Source organism: Hemibagrus wyckioides, linkage group LG01, assembly GCF_019097595.1.
Source record: "Hemibagrus wyckioides isolate EC202008001 linkage group LG01, SWU_Hwy_1.0, whole genome shotgun sequence".
NCBI classification, from domain to species: domain Eukaryota; kingdom Metazoa; phylum Chordata; class Actinopteri; order Siluriformes; family Bagridae; genus Hemibagrus; species Hemibagrus wyckioides.
The window spans coordinates 13,589,795-13,606,838 of NC_080710.1; the positions used below are offsets into that span (position 1 = coordinate 13,589,795).

General features: G+C 36.2%; 1 protein-coding gene across 5 annotated transcripts in view; it reads right to left on the minus strand.

Annotated features, from left to right (window-relative positions):
• Positions 1–17,044, minus strand: part of npr1b (natriuretic peptide receptor 1b) — a 39,967-nt gene that overhangs the window by 21,949 nt on the left and 974 nt on the right. For 4 of the 5 annotated variants that reach the window (XM_058395051.1, XM_058395043.1, XM_058395036.1 and 1 more), the window contains exons 3-6: positions 14,631–15,437; positions 5,122–5,309; positions 4,159–4,272; positions 2,699–2,834 (exon numbers count right to left, since the gene is read on the minus strand). In XM_058395051.1, the coding sequence (XP_058251034.1) occupies positions 2,699–2,834; positions 4,159–4,272; positions 5,122–5,309; positions 14,631–15,402 (1,210 nt within the window). In that variant the 5' untranslated portion in view covers positions 15,403–15,437. Of the gene's footprint in view, positions 1–2,698; positions 2,835–4,158; positions 4,273–5,121; positions 5,310–14,630; positions 15,457–17,044 lie in introns of those variants that run through there. The other variant, XM_058395061.1, reaches the window with a different exon arrangement.

Here is a 17,044-nt window from a genome sequence, read left to right on the forward strand (position 1 = left end):
AGTCGATGATAAGATAGCAGTGTCTTGGAGATCACCTCCCAGACCTGGATCAAGGCATCAGTAATTTCCTGGACTATAGTTACTTGGCGGCTTCAGATGCTCTGAAACATAAAGTTCCAGAGGTTCTCAGTTCGATTCAGGTCTTGGGAACATGAGGGCCAGTCAGTGGAACCAATGCCATTGTCATCCAGAAACATGCCTACACACACTTGCCACATGAGTCCGGGCTTTGCTTTGAACCAGGAGGAACCCAGGGCCCACTGCACCAGCATACGGTTTGACAATGGCCCTGAGGATTTCCTCCCAGTACCTAACAGCAATAAGGATATTGTTGGATAGCATGTGGAGGTCTTTGCAACCCCCCAAGAGATATTCCTCCCCAGACCATCAATGACCCACTACCATACTGATCATACTGGTTGAAGGCAGCATGACCTTCTGCATGACATTTCCAAACTCACATCTGCTCAGTGTTAGATGTGCTCAGTGTGAACCTGCTCTCATTTCTGAAGAGAACAGGGCACCAGTGGTTGACTTGCCAATTCCGGTTTTCTCTGGCAAATGCTAATCAAGCTGCATGATGCTGGGCCATGAGCACAGGTCCCACTAGAGGATGTCAGCCCCTCATGCAACCCTCAGTATCTCCTTCATGCTCTTGAAACTGTGCTGGGAGACACACCAAACCTTCTTGCAACACAATGCTTGGATGTGACATCCTGGAAGAGCTGGACTACCTCTGCAACCTGATTGGGTTGCAGGTACTTCCTCATGCTCTAAGTAGTGACAAGAACCGTAACAAAACATAATACTAGAGACAAATCAGTCAGAAAGGATAAGGAGTGAGCAACTGTCTGTGGCCACCACATGCAAAACCATTCCCTTTTTGAGGTTGTCTTGTTGTTGCCTCTCCAGTGCACCTGTTGTCACTATCATTTGCACCAATGCAGTTGAAAGTGACTCACAATCACTTATGCTTCCTAACTGGACATTGCTATCCCTGAAATTTAACTGACTTGATGTTATACTGTGATGATTTGTTGTTCTCTTAATTTTTGAGCAGCTCTGAGCAGGATAAGTCAACTAGGGTCAGCTTATGTTGTGTTGAATGTGCTCTATGAATAAAGTTTGACCTATCTTGACTTTTAAAAGTTATGATGGGGAAATTAAAATGTTACAGCAGCATGATAAGATTATGGTGCAAGAATATAATTCAGTAGAATGTACATGTCAGTAATAGTGTCATTGTGACAGGAAAACAAAAGGAATGCACTGTGGTATATAGTGTAACACAAGGAAGACAACACAGAATGAAGACATAAGAGCAGATCCTGACAAAGTGATTAATGTAGGGAAGAGATAAAAACATATGCATTGATAGAAATAAGTAGTGAAGCAGGCAGAAAGCAATGTTTCCAGGAGACAGTGTTACTTCACTAAAAAAGATTAAGAAATAAACATGCAAAGTCTGTAATGCCCTTCAAGTCAAAGAAACAATGTAAATATGGAAACACAATGAATTTATGTAGATTTTATGGAGAACAAAAATACTTTTTACTTTAGTGTGTATAGAAATTACTTTTAAGAAGTATCTGTTCAATTCAACCTGCGTTCTTAAAATAAAAATGTTGTCCACAGTGTGGAAAAACACACTGTCTTGTGTGTTGTCTTTTCTTGCTTTACTTACTCCAAAAGGCTAATGATCTCCTGACCCAGTGAACTAGCACAATGATATGTTTTTGATATCTTATAAAGGTACATTTTTGGATAATATCCTTTCTAGATAGCTTTGCTCAGAAATGTACAATGAAAGATTACACAAAGACAAAAGAAAAACATAATAAAATGTAGATGACACATTGCATATTTGTTTGGGTGATCTTACTGATCAATAGTCTGTTAAAGCTGACAGCATGTAGCAGGTAGACAATGGCCTCACAATAACTGATTCAGCTCCTCAGAAAGAGCACTTGGAAATGCAAAACAGAATCAATCAAGGATGAAATCCACTCAAAAAGATTCTAAACGATATCTGGTGGGCGAGTGGCCTTTTATAGCCTTAAAATAAGTTAAAATAAGCACCTTGACAATGAGAGAGGTAAAAGAGCCACAGGGCAATAGAAAAATTGCTTTGATGCTTGACAGTTCTCATTTATGTAATGTAATCTGCTCAAGAGATGTGTTTAGATGGGTGAACAAAAAAGAAATACAAGAAAAAAAAGTTTCAAACCGTTATTGCTGGTTGGGAATCTCACAGAGGACACACGGATTAGAATAATGTAATTCAAAATATGATCATTGATGCTTGAAGTTCTAAATCCTACTAGCAGAAAGTTAAAAAATAGCAAAACCATTTGTAAAGAAATGCATAAACCTGGAAACCATACAAATTGAAAATTTGTACCTAACCCTAGGTGACAATTAGGAGAAATTTAACACAGATCAGAAAGCTGCATGAATACTAAAGAATACCACAACCTATTACTTTTTTCTACTACTTAGGCTTTCTGTAAGATCAATGAAAAAAAAAAACTTTACAAACTTTTTATACAGTCAGTACAGTATTTACTAGATACATTTCCCAGACATATCTAAGCTAATTATGGACTAAGTTCATTTTAATTTAATTAAGTTAAAACTGAACCTGTGTGTCCTTAACTGATTTTAGCCGGAATTATGCAGTTAACATGAAGTGACTCACCATAGTATGTTCGGTTCCACATCTTCTTGGTGACACTTTCTCTTGACAGTTGGCCCTGACTTTCTGCTAAAGTCTCATTCAGTGCATGAGCATACAGCATTAGGCCATCATAGAAGCCTCCAGGTATTATGTTCATCTGCAAAATAAATTCATACTTCAGTGTCAACTCAAAAATAAAATTCAAAAATATGAAACAGACATTGTTATCATTACACCATAAACAAATATTCCTATATATTCATATATATTCATAGGCAGGTGTGTAAATAATAATGCTTTTCATATTCATATCAAATCAATATTTGGTGTGACCACCCTTTGCCTGCAATAACACCATCAATTATTCTACGGATACTTGCACACAGTTTTTGAATAAAATTGGCAGGTAGGTTGTTCCAAACATCTTGAAGAACTAACCATATATGTTCTGTGGATGTAGGCTGCCTCAAATCCTTCTGCATCTCATTGTAATCCTTCTCTAAGCTAAAGATTATGAAATTGCCAGTCTCCTTCCTTATCCAATTTTCCACCAATCCATCCTTATATTCATGTGTCTAATTTATCTATCACTTATCCACAAACCATTTTTGATCAGATGATTGTTTTGTTAAAACAAATTACATAGTACATAGTAACTGTCCAAATTAATGCACACTGTAACTAACTAAAACTTATAAACAGTATTAATCGTGAGATTTTACAATGTCATTGTAGTGCAGGCAAGGGAACACCCTTTTTTGCAAGTGAAAATAAAGTTAGCTCTTTTCTTCACAACTGTAAACGATGGGAAAAAGTGGAAATTTAGTGAAAAAAATTGAAGCCAAGGGCTAAACACTTTTAGCACTGAACTAAAGGCTAAGCTATAAGCTATATAAGCTATATAAGCTATGGATATAGGAAAGTTAGATAATATTATGACAAAAGCACAGATGGTGTGACTATTGACATACATCTGCCAAGAGTAGTAAATATTTATTGTATTTTTATGCATACATATATAGATATGCACAGCTTTTATCTCAGTGTTCTGAGATAAAAGCCAGTGTTCAGCATGCCATTACATTTTTAAGAGAAAATGAAGTAAAGCCATTTGCACTTAGTCGCATACATTCACGATAAATAGAGTTATAATTCATTTAAAATGTCTCAGTCATTCTCATATTTGCCAGCATGATGAGTCATGCTTGATTACACTCACTCTCAGTCATTCACTTTCAGTAAGCTTTAAATCCTGGTCAGGGTCATGGAAGATCCAGAGTTTACCCTGAGAATACTGTCGCATGAGGTGGGAATACACCTGGGATGGGACACTAGTATATCGCAAGGCACTTATCATAGCCAAAACAGTTACTCACATGCTTTGGAGAGATGGGAGGAAACCAGAGAATGCATAGGAAACCCACTCAGACAAAAGACTCTAATTCTATCATGTTCAAATACTGATAGCTGACGTAACCTACCAGGGAGTCCTCTACTGTGAAGTTGAACATCTTCTTTGCATTTGCTTTTAGATCAGTGACAAACTCTTTATACTCCGGATTTTGTGGCTCTCGGTAGGTCAGGATTTTCACGCTCTGAAAAAGAAACAGTAGAAACCCTGATAAAACACTGTCACATGTAAGAATGTTTGGTCACGTTAGTGGTTCTCAAAAAGGATTTCACCAACAATGTCACTCATGTTTTCATCCTTAAAACATCCTTTTTAAACACTTTGGTGGCAAGAGGAGGAATGCCTACTATATTAACCTTATACAACTTTTAATGTGGGAGATACAAGAATTGTGACAGTCAAAAGAATTGTATATTATTGTCTGTATGTGAGTTTTGCTCCAAATATGCCAACAAGCAAGTGAGACTAGGAAGATTGCCTGGCTGCTGATATAGTGCCAAATGGAAAATATGCACTATCCATAACGAATAAAAAGACAGATGACCAGTTTCAATCAGATGGCAAATTGAGTATGAAACTTAACTGTGCTTTTCATCATCCACTCATTAACATGAAAATAATAGCAAAGTTGAGGGAACATGTTCTGGACCAAAAAAAAACATTGAACAACAACGTTCAAAGCAAAATAATAATAATAAAAAAAACTGGTACAGATCAAATTTCGGCAAAGTTCAAAAACACTCTTTAAAACAGAGACAGGAATTTAAACGTTTCTCTCTGTATGGCTCTTATATTTTTGTTGTCACTGATTGTCCCATGTTTAAAAGCAAGTTCTTTGCTGACTTGCTCATAGTTTCAGAAAGCAAATCCCTGATGCTAAACCTGCTTGCTGTTCTGTTTTCTTTCTTTTTCCCCCTCTTTTCTCAGTCTATCTTTCTACTCTCTGTGTCACCTGGTGAGTTTGCCTGGAGTTTTGAGGCAATGCAGGCACATTGAACTGTATCTCTCCTATGAAGTCTCGCCTTAAGCTTACTTGGTATGCTTCTTTTGCAATATCATCATCAGCATCTCCTCTGGCCCAAGGCCGGGCAGGTTGTGATGACACAGTTCTTCCAAAAACATCAATGTAGATGAAGACAAATTCCTCTTGAGGAAGATTTGCCTTACGAAAGTTCACCATTAGTTGCCGAAAGATATCCGGATTACAGCATACAAACACCACTAAAAAAAGAAAGAAAAAAGGGAAAAATGCAGGTTATTAAACACAAGATATCACAGCAATTTTCTGTGACCCAAAATTCTGTATATATCAAATAAAGTCTCCTAAACTTTACTTGTTTCCATCACTAATCTAAATATGAAGTCTGCACATTCCTATTAAAATGCTAGGTTTTTGTGATATAAAAAATTCAACCAAGATAAATCATGTCAGAATTTTTTTCCACCCTCAATGTGAAATTACAACACAAAAATTAAATGAAAAACAATCAGAAACTTTCTTAGGAAACTTTCTTATGTTTTAGGTAATTGTAAAAAAAACAATTACCTACTTACATGTGTGCATATGTTTACATCTCAAAACTACTGCCTCGTTGAAGCACCTTTTGATTTTATTACACCACTCAATTTTTTGGGGTAAGAGTCTATTAGCATGGTACATCTTGAGTTGGTAAAATATTCCCAATCTTTCTCACAAAAGCATTCTAGATCCATCAGATTGTAAGGGCATCTTCTGTGCACAGCCTGCTTCAGGTCACAGCACAAATTTATATTGGGTGTCAGATCTGGGCCCTGGCTAGATCTTTTAAAATCTTTGATTTTCCTTTGGTTAAGCAATTCTTTTTTCGATTTGAATATAAGCTTTGGGTTTTTCTTGTGCAGAAAAGCAAAATTCCTTTTCATCTTACTAGCCAAAACCTGAAGGTTTTACACTAAAATCGAATGGTATTTGTAGCTGGTATTTGTCACCTTGATTAAAGCCCCAGTTCTGGTTGAAGAAAAGCTGCCCTAAAGCATGATGCTTTGATAATCATATCAAAAAAGCTTTATTTGGGGTTAATAGGAATATTTTCATTCATGACGACTGTATTATAATTACAAATTATCAATAGAGTGAATGGGATTGGTTAATTTTAAATATAGCCACACCACCAATTATAAAAGGGTGTACACACTTATGCAACCAGGTTATTTTTTTTCCTAAAATGTTTCAGATTGTTTTTAATTTTTTATATGCTGTATTTTTACAATGAGGATGGAAAGTTCTGGCATAATTTATTTTGGTTTTATTTTTTACATCACAGTGTATAAACTTTTTACATCCATTGTAAATGGTAACAATTAGGCCCAATTTCCTAGCACTGACTGACTGTTCAATAAACTAACGAGATTACCAAAGCATAGAGCAAGAACAAAATGTCATCTTAACACTATTAGATAGGAATTTGTGGTCTGTGTGTCTGCATGAATGTAAGCATGCCTAACAGTAACATGAAAAAAGAAAAAAAGGCATTTCTGGTGATTAGCTCATAATTTTTTCACACTGTACTGCTGATCTATTAACATGCCCTACTAACACACAGACAATGCAAGCAGAAGACCAGCAGTACAAATATATCATGCGCACACACACACACACACACACACAATAGGGGAGGGTCTAATTGTTAATGACATAAAAGGTCAATAAAAAAGACAATTATACACTGTACAGTGGAATCTATAAAAGGCTTCATTAATGCTGCATGAACTAGGACAATCATTTCAGTTTGTCCAAGCAGAGTCATTTCTGTACTTCTGCATCCAAGAGCCACATAAGTAACACAGGACCAAGTCAGTGAGGCTACTAAATCCACAAAGTCATTTAGACAAAACAGAACATTTTTTCCACTCTAACAGAAAACCAGAGAATGGAAGATATGTCTTTAGTTCCATGTATTTTTAAGCACTTTCAGTGAGAGCAGGATATTGTTTGTCGATAAAAATGGTTTTAAAATACACTGACACAGTGATTTTTCAGTGACATTCTGTGATGGTCAAACTGTAATAAGCACTTTGTTGAAAGGTTGTTTTCATACTAGTTTTACTCTTTTACTCCTTTTTAGCAATCATAAGCAATATTTGATTAGAGGTCACATTATCAGAGGTCACAAAGCACAAAGCTCCGTTCTGCCTAAATTATGAGTACAGAAATATGTTTAGATTTAAACAGCACCAAAATTATTTCTGACCTCTAATGTTTCTGATATCATTCACAGAGATCTAAGCTGTTCCTAGATTTGCAATTATTGCCTGTTTTGGTTGGAAAGAAAGAAGTTGTACCATCATGTCAAAAAGTTTCTTTCAGCATCACAGCTGAAACAGTAGACACAAGACCAAAGACACAGCCAGACATATATAAGACACAGCACTTACCACTAAACAATAAAACTGACTTTATGATCTATGGAGCCTGGGCTGCAGCTGTCAAAGTACAAGGAAGTACAATGATATGTGTAAGCATAATATATGATATTATAATGGTTGGGTGTTAGCGAAAGGTTAGGTGTGAATGTCAAAGTATGTTCTGGGTTTTTTTTTTAACAACTAGATTGTGTTCATAATAAATCTAATCAGATCGTATCTGTGGAATTTGTTTTTCATTTTTTTTTTTACTTTCTTTTTTTTTTCAGTTAAAAGGTCCCTGGGTGAAAATGATTGAGAATTTGTACAAAAAATAAACAGTTGGCATAATGGAAATGGAATCAGACTGTTACATGACATACATGTCCATTTTATACCTAATTAAAAGCAATGAGTAATTGCAATATGTTCAACCACTTTCTTCTAAATGCAGTCATCTATCAAAGATTTCCTGGAAACTAAGAGTCCATTAGAGTACTAAAGCTCTTACAAACCAAACTAAAAAGCACACAGCAAGCTGTGTGTGATTCTCAAAGCTTTCACCAACAGGCAAATAATAAAAACATGACATAGAAGCAAATGGCATACGTGTTATGCTTATTTCAATACTAGTACTACTATTACTGTTAATATTGTTATAATTATTGTAATATATATCTGATCCAGGCTCATAATGTTCATGATTCAAATGGCAACTGTAAAACTCACATACCACTGCACACAACAGGCCTATCTATCTCTCTGTCAATGCCACACACTCACTGCATCCATCGTTCTATCAATTTACCAGTAAAACACCACAACTTTCTCTTCATAATCTTTCAACCAATCTCTCTGTATCACTTCTTCTGTCATTCTACTAATAACACTCTCCATCTATCTACTTGTATTTCCTCTTTCTACTAGTAACTGTCTCTCTATCATTCTGTCTGTCACCCTTTTTCTTTCTTTCTTTCTTTCTTTCTTTCTTTCTTTCTTTCTTTCTTTCTTTCTTTCTTTCTTTCTTTCTTTTGCTTCCTTAAAAATTCAAAGTATCTTAATCTTAAAAAGCTTAAGATATATTTTCAATCTGGTTTGCAGAAGCAAAAATCTAAATCCCTCATGAAGAATTTAAAGTATCTAGCCAGCAAATTTTCTCCAAATGTGAACAAAACAAAACAGATTGTTGTGGACTTCAGGAGAGCAAAGAGCAACCATTTTACACTAAACACAAAGGATCTTCCGTGGAGATCCACAAGATCTTCACCTGTCGAAGAACCTCACCTTGTCACTCAATACCAGCTCCATCACCAAGAAAGCCCAACAGTGGCTCTACTTTCTATGAAGGCTGAGGAAAGCCTATATCCCAACCCCCATCCTGACCATGTTCAACAGAGATACTATCACAGCTAAGCAGCTGCCTGGTGTGGGAACTGCACTGGACCACAATACCCTGCAGCAGAAAGTAAAGACAGCTAAGAAAGATCATCAGAGTTCATCAACACATACTGCGTCTACAAAGCCAACAGCATTGTGTTTCCCTCACACAATCCCTCAAACACACACTCTTCACCATCCTGCTATCTGGAAAAAGGTACAGAAGCATTCAGGCTCTCACAAACAGACTGTGTAACAGTTTCTTCCGTGCAGCATTTAGACTCCTTAATATCCAGGGCCTAGACTTACATGAATCCTATAATGGATAAAATTGTAGATTGCAATGAACATGGGTCTTGAGTTTGTGACTATGATGTAAGCAACATCTTTATATGACAAACCTGAAAGAAGCAATAAAAACTCTTCCACACATTTGACCTGGCTGTGACCTTGATGCTGTTTGAACCCATTAAAAAAATCTAATCAGTACACCTGCTGGTTACATTGATAATTCTATATAAATCCTACAAAAAGTCAGTCACTTGAGATATTAATTCTTCAGTTGGACAGACATATGGACAACCCCCCAAAATAATGTATGCCTTACTTAGTTGTGGAGACATAAAAAGAATATTTCTTATGCAAAGACGACATTAGGCATAAACACACTTTTTTATATGAATATAAATCATGAGATCATGAGATTTCCTTGCCTCATACTTTATTCATTGCCCACTGATAGTGCAGTATTATTCTCCTAAGAAAAAGTACATTTTAGACAATTATATGAGCTCCAATACAATATTACCAGTACCAACATCAATTGTTTATCTTATTCTCACTCTCCAGCAAGCACACATACACCTTTTTGCCCAAACACAGTTCATTAACTTCTCTACTAACTGTGTAACTACCCAAGTGTTCCAGAGTCTGAACAGTCTGATCTTGTTTTCAAAATCACATTAGCAAGTCACTTGCTCACTTGCAGATGAAGTGCAATTTGTATTGTGTCTCGACTGCTATGTTGTCACTTGTGCCACTGTCCAGTTATTTTAGTGCCTTATATGATGTGGCAGTGGCCAAATTGTATAAGCTACACTGTAATGTTTATGCACATGACTGTTACCTCTGGTCTTAACTGATCTACTGAACAAAAGGAGTGAAATTCAGGCATGACTGAAACTTTTGCTGATACTGACCAGCAGACCATGAGAGAATGGTCATGATCGAACAATTTGCTTATTTAAGCTCTAAGAGGAGGGAGCAATCTCAATCATGATATATGAGGGAAGTAACTGTTTCACCACCTGTTTTGTCCAGTACAGGAAATTCTTTAGCAGATTTCCTCTCATCAGCACATTCCTCCTCTCGCAAGACATATATGTGTAATGTGCATGGTTATTCATGCACATCTACCCCCTCCTCCACTGTTAATTAGAGCAATGTCTATTGTTCTCCTTTGTGTCTCCATGGTTTTAACCAGTCCAGCTTAATTTTTAACTAGTGCCAGATGGACTGGGCATCTGTAAGCATAGTGCAATGGAACGCTTAGCTCAGTGCTGTGGCCAGTTTAGTTCAGCATGGGTGCTCCTCCCTTCTGAAACCATGGTGATGGCAGGTACTGAAATTACATATGTAGAGAGTGTCATCTGCAATAGCATGATTTCCAAGAAAACCAAATCAAAACACACTGCAGAAGCTGAGGGTCTTTTGTGTAAACTTTACTTGCAGGTCAAGTACAAGAAGCTCTAAACTACCAAATGAAATCTAACCTGAAATCTATTTTCTACATACTAATAAAAACCACACTTATAGAATCCATACAGAAGTCTAAGCTTGACACACTGCTCAGTGTTGCAATTTAAAGCTGATTTGGTGGAAACATAAAAATGGAGTGAAGTTACCCAACCAAGTGCATGTCTATGGAATAAAAGACCCATTTTTTGCTGCAGCAGCACACAGAAAGAATGGAGTAATTTGAAACAAGAGATCTGATAAGCATGATAGGTTCTCATCAACATTGCATGGGTGCATAAGATGTATTCTTATGTATTCTGCTACAAGCAGGATTAAATTGGACTGCAGCAGCAGAGTCTGCCAATCAATGTATTTTGCATGCTCTTCTCAAAACACATTGGTGAGAAATGAGAACATTAAACCTTCTAGGAGTGCTATTAGTGTGTGAATTTTGTCGAAATGAGACTAACAGAGTCTAAATCTAATAGAGCCAAAATATTTAATTTTGATTGCAATGGATGAAGTCAGGGCTCTGATGTTGAATGACATATCATGTATACTTAATCAGAAGTCTATTAATAAATTTATGTATTTATGTATATTAAAAAAATAGCATTTGGTGTGTGTCCAGATATTCATATTCAGAATCAAATCACATCCTTCTAGAACTATCTCTTCCAGACATGTTTCAGAGAATGATCACACTTTAACTGAACCCTGAGCTGCTGGACTGATGTATTTGAAATAAACAAGACATGGAAGCTATTTTGTCATAAGTTACCAGATGTCAATTTAAATTGTAGGTTATTCTGGGAGATTTTTAAATGATATGCTTGCAAAAATATATAATATCACATTTTTCCTGACACAGAATAATGTTCCTCTGAAAGAACGGAGTACAAATCTTTATCATTACTGAAACATTAGCTGATTCAGGCTCTGAGTACAAGGGGCAATCCCCATCTTGACATTTTTACTGAGGGAAGTAACTGTTTCACCATCTGGTTTTATCCAGTAAGGAAGCTTTTACTCCTATACATAATGTCAACTGGAATCTAATCCAAAAGGTGAAAAATTAAATATAAACATGATAAATTGAATTAAATCGTTAAATTAAACTGTTATTCAATTAGTAAATTAAATAATGTGTTTTGAAAAGTTTGTTTTAAAAAGATACATTCTTTTGAAAGATAAAACATACAAGCAATGCAACAGAAATTTAAATGAAGTGTGTGATATACATGTGCATGCTTTTTTTGTTCTTTAATTGAGAGATCTGATTAACTTCCAGTGTATTCCTATGAAGAAGCTCACTAATGAAGACAATGGTATGGGGGTAAGGGGACTCATATGAGTGGGCTGTAGGCCATTAAAGGACACTGGCATAAATCACATGTAGACAAGCAAGATGTATATGACACCCTGCATTTAATTTTTTTGTTGCGTTGCTTGTATGTTTTATAGAGTACATTACCTTTTGTGAAATAATGTAGGGTAGACAGATAGATAGATAGATAGATAGATAGATAGATAGATAGATAGATAGATAGATAGATAGATAGATAGATAGATAGATAGATAGGCAGACAGACAGACAGATAGACAGACAGACAGACAGACAGATAGATAGATAGATAGATAGATAGATAGATAGATAGATAGATAGATAGATAGATAGATAGATAGATAGATAGATAGGCAGACAGACAGACAGACAGACAGACAGATAGATAGATAGATAGATAGATAGATAGATAGATAGATAGATAGATAGATAGATAGATAGATAGATAGATAGATAGATAGATAGATAGATAGATAGATAGATAGATAGATATTATGGCAGGTCCATGATTTGCCTGTGGTAAATTCCTTCACTAAACTATATAATTGTTATAAAATGGGTACAGCTAAATTAACTGTAGAGCTCTGTCTTTACAGCATAAAGTAAACGTCCATGAAAAAAGGATAAATTTGGCAAATGACGAACACTGTTTTCACAGGAAATGCCGATGGATCTGATACAATGTGCCGTACTTCCTTATATAGTGACTTCTCATTATAAAGGTTGAGTGGATATTTTTATATTCTTTTGGGACCTAAACAGAAGTTACAAAGTTCTTCTTGTTGGGTTGTAAATCTAATGCAACACCTAAAGTTGAATTGTTGAATTGTTCATGTAGCTTTCCTAAAACCGACTGTGGTAACTACATGCTCCGAGCAGAATGACAATGCTTCTTAAGCTAAGTTCCTGCAAGATGTCGACCCTGGACATTTCTGGCTAACAAAGGGGTGAAACCAACAAAGGGGTGAAACTGACACTGGCTGTGAGGGTAGTTAAGATGTTGCCCTTTAAATAAAAACAACATCACTGTACAAATTTGGAATTTTGGTTGCATTTGGAGCAGAGTCAGAGTCAATCCTCTTCTCATGATGACCTTGAATAGCACCCTCTTACTGCATTGTGAATACAGTACTAAATGATTAGTTTTAAAATAATGTTTAGGGTTTAAAATTTAATGTTTAAATATATTAAAAGTAACAAAAACATTATAGAATTGTGAATAAGAGGGGGAGTGATATAATTTAAAACATTTAAATAATACATTGTTTTTAGATTTGTAAAATTATTTAGATTCTGCCAGTATTCTGGAAATGTTAATTATCTGAATCATACATTAATCGTATGAGAGGCAAGATTCTATGAGCAGTGTGTTCTACCCAGTGAAGAAATAAATCCTATTCCAGTGGAAAGCTGTACAGCAATTCATTCTCTACATTGCTTATACTACTTGGTCACAGAGACTCGAGACACAAAACCGGGTATACCCTAGACAGGATGCCAGTCTATTTCAGGGCATAATCACACACACACACACTCACATTCACACACTACTGACAATTTAGAGATGCCAATCAGCCTACACCACATATCTGTGGACTGGGGGTGGATACCATAGCACCCGGAGAAAATCTAAATACACTCGGAGAACATGCAAACAACACACAAATGGTCGAAGACAGGAATCAAACCCCCAACCCTGGAGGTGTGGGGCAAACATGCTAACTATCAAGCAACTGTGCCCCCTGTACAGCAACAGAAGTGACCAATTAGATAAACATACTCCAAATGCAACTGATTGCCAAAAACAAAAAGGTGCAAAGCATTTGAGCAAGATACTGTGAGAAGAACCAGATTCAAAATCAAACGCTTCATTTTAATTCATTAATTTATTCTTTGCAATACTGGTTTTTAATTCCAAGACAGGATTCCATTTTATGGACATGCATAGACTGCTTTCTCTGACTGAAAACCTGCTGGTTAGTCCCACAGTGACAGTGCTTAAAAATACAGAATAGGGTTTCAAAACATTTCATTGAACGACTGTTTTTTCGGTGTTTGGCAGTGTAAAGTGCTCTATTTTGTCTCTTTATATAGGTATGACCTTGTAGATCTGGCAGCCTTACAGAATTTGCTGAGGAGGGTTCTGTGTTACTCCTTATGTACTTATGTACAGCCTACAATAGTTATAATTATGACAAAAGTGTTAAGGGAATTAATTTCTTTAAAGGTTTCCTGAAAAGGTCTTTAAAAATCCCCAAAAAAAGACCTAAATAACCTCATAAACTGACAAGACCTGCCAATGGGTTTAGACAGTCTTTTGTCTTGTAACTAAATACACGTCACTTTTAATTTCTTTGTAGTTACTGAACGTTTCTTTGTAGTTTTGGATCATATGCTAATAAATGACATTAAGGTTCAGTAAACATTTTACCCAGGCCAGGGTTATGGTGAACCTGTAGTGTATCTCAGAACACCACACATGTAAGGTGGCTTGGGTGTGCCCACATTCACATTCAGGGGCAATTTAATGTAGCCAATCCACCTACTGCCTTTTTTAACAAGTGAGACGAAACTGGAGATCCTATCAAAAACACATGAAAATGTTGAGACAACATGTCATTCGTAAGGAACTGTGTAGAGGCATTAAGAAGTCTACAAGACAGCAAATCTGCTGCTACAGAAGACAAATCAGAGCTACTCACCTCTCCCTTCTTCTTTTATCCTATGCAGATGGTCAGAGTAGTTGACTGGCCTGGTCTCTTCCTCAAACACAAGGTCCTCTGTGGTGATGTTGGCATTATGCAACTCCATGTAAAGCCCCTCAATGGCAAAATAGCACTCACGTTCACTCATTTTGCTGTCTTCAAACATCAACAAGGCATGTTGTTCCCAGCCAAAGTGTCTACACACATGAAGGCCAAACTCACCCAGCTTTTTGTGAGTAGGGCCTGTGTTAGTAATGGAGGTGTAGACCCCGGCACGGATGAAGAAACCTATTGCTGGTGCCCCTGCCGTGATCATGGGTAGACCCCAGTGTGTGGTGAACAGGCCCACAGGAGAGGCTGTGTAGTCACAGCCTGGGCCTATGAAAGCCCATGGTTCATAAGTGAACTTCAGATCGACAGCCATTAGTGGAGCAACAGACTCAGAGCAAATACCCTGAGCATTCTCACTGTTATTAAAAACATGGCGCAGTTTGTACCCAGGCAGGAGCGAAGAGTCAGCATTGATGAGTGTTATTGCACGCAGTAGGGCAGGTCCGACACGTGGCCAGGCCCATGGATATACGGTATTGGTCATAGGCAGAATAACAGCCAGTGTGATGTTTTCCTGGTTGTGCATGTGTATGTTTGACTTGTGGGGTTGAAAGGATCTGAGATGGATAGAAACAGAAGTACAGCAGAGCAGGAGCAGCAGCAATGCTGCTACAGAGTGTCTGACTCCCTCTAACCATAACCAGCACAGCAGCCTCATGGTTCCACACTTCACTCAATTTAGAGTCTGAAACACTGCGCGCACACGTGCACACACACACACACACACACACACACATCTTGAAAACAGCACAGGAGGTAATAATCACCACATGTGTATGTATATATATATATAATAATATATGTATAATTAAATAAGCGTAAATGTGAGTTGAACCAGTATGTGTTGAACCAAATATATTTGTTTTATTTGAATTTCCATTAGACATAGGCAATTTGATCAGGGAAAGTGATCAGGTAAGCAAAAGTGGCACTAAAGATGGTGTCTATCAGTTGATACTGTATATTTAGTTTTTAGTGACTAGTCTGAGTGCTAAGTCGTTTAAACTGTATATTTTTTAAATCTAGAATATTTCTTTTGAATTTTAGGAAGTGTTATGAAGCAAATCAGGCAACAGTGCTAGTCCAGACATCCAATCAAAAGGCAATTACTAGAGACTCTTTTAAAATACATGAAAACATGTGGTGAGAACAATTATCCATCTCTGCACTCCACTAGTGATCACCAGATGCTAAGACAAATGTCTAAACTGAGCCCTTAATTATTAAACATAATAAAAATAATAGTAAACCCAAAGCTATACCATTTATTCACTGCCTCAGTGACTCATGCATGACTACCTTATTACATATTTATTCCCTGTGAAGAATACCTTTTTGTGAAATAACAATCAAACATAATCTTGTATTGCAAAAGGAATCTGATTGACTGAATTATTATTATTTTTATTTATTTATTTATTTATTTATTTATTTATTTATTTATTTATTTTACCAAATTTACTATATTAATTTAGATTTTCCTCAAACAGATTGTTGCACATTTCAGTAAAAATACAGTACAGCCATTTCATTAATAAGATATAGCTAATCCCTAAATGTAACTGTAAATTTCTCAAACTGATTATAACTGATTCTTCCAGTAATTGTGGCTGACTGCTGACTGCTGACTGCTTTCGGGGACACAGAAACTTATTGTAGAAATGCTACACTTCCTACAAATGCTACAAGAGGCTCTTGAGAGAGATTGCTCCGAGAAAGGCATTACTGAATTCAACCAAACAAAATGTGGAATGTGAAATGTTATTCTGATTTTGGAACCATAATATGTATGATTAAACCATAATATGTTCATTATTAAAAGTGAAAAAAATCATATTCAAGGGTACAAATAATTGTGCAAATAAAAGGAGGTGATCAAAATAAATCATTAAAAACAACAAATTGAGAAGACTCATTCAATTTCAACTAGTTTAAGTATAATGATTTTAAATAGATAGATAGATAGATAGATAGATAGATAGATAGATAGATAGATAGATAGATAGATAGATAGATAGATAGATAGATAGATAGATAGATAGAGTTGCACACAGAGTCAGTTTTGCATATAAACACATTTCCATATATTTTTAAACCCAGTACAAGAACCAATATCTGCACTGATATTTTTTGTACATTTGTAATTCAGAGTCAAAGATTTGCTAGACAAATTTACAAGTAAATGTAAAAAAAAAACCTCTAACATAAAAGCAACATCCCAAAGCCAAGGATGCATGCCAAAGGAATAAGTGATCACTAATCAAACTATACAACTATAAGCATCATCGAATAGTAATGCT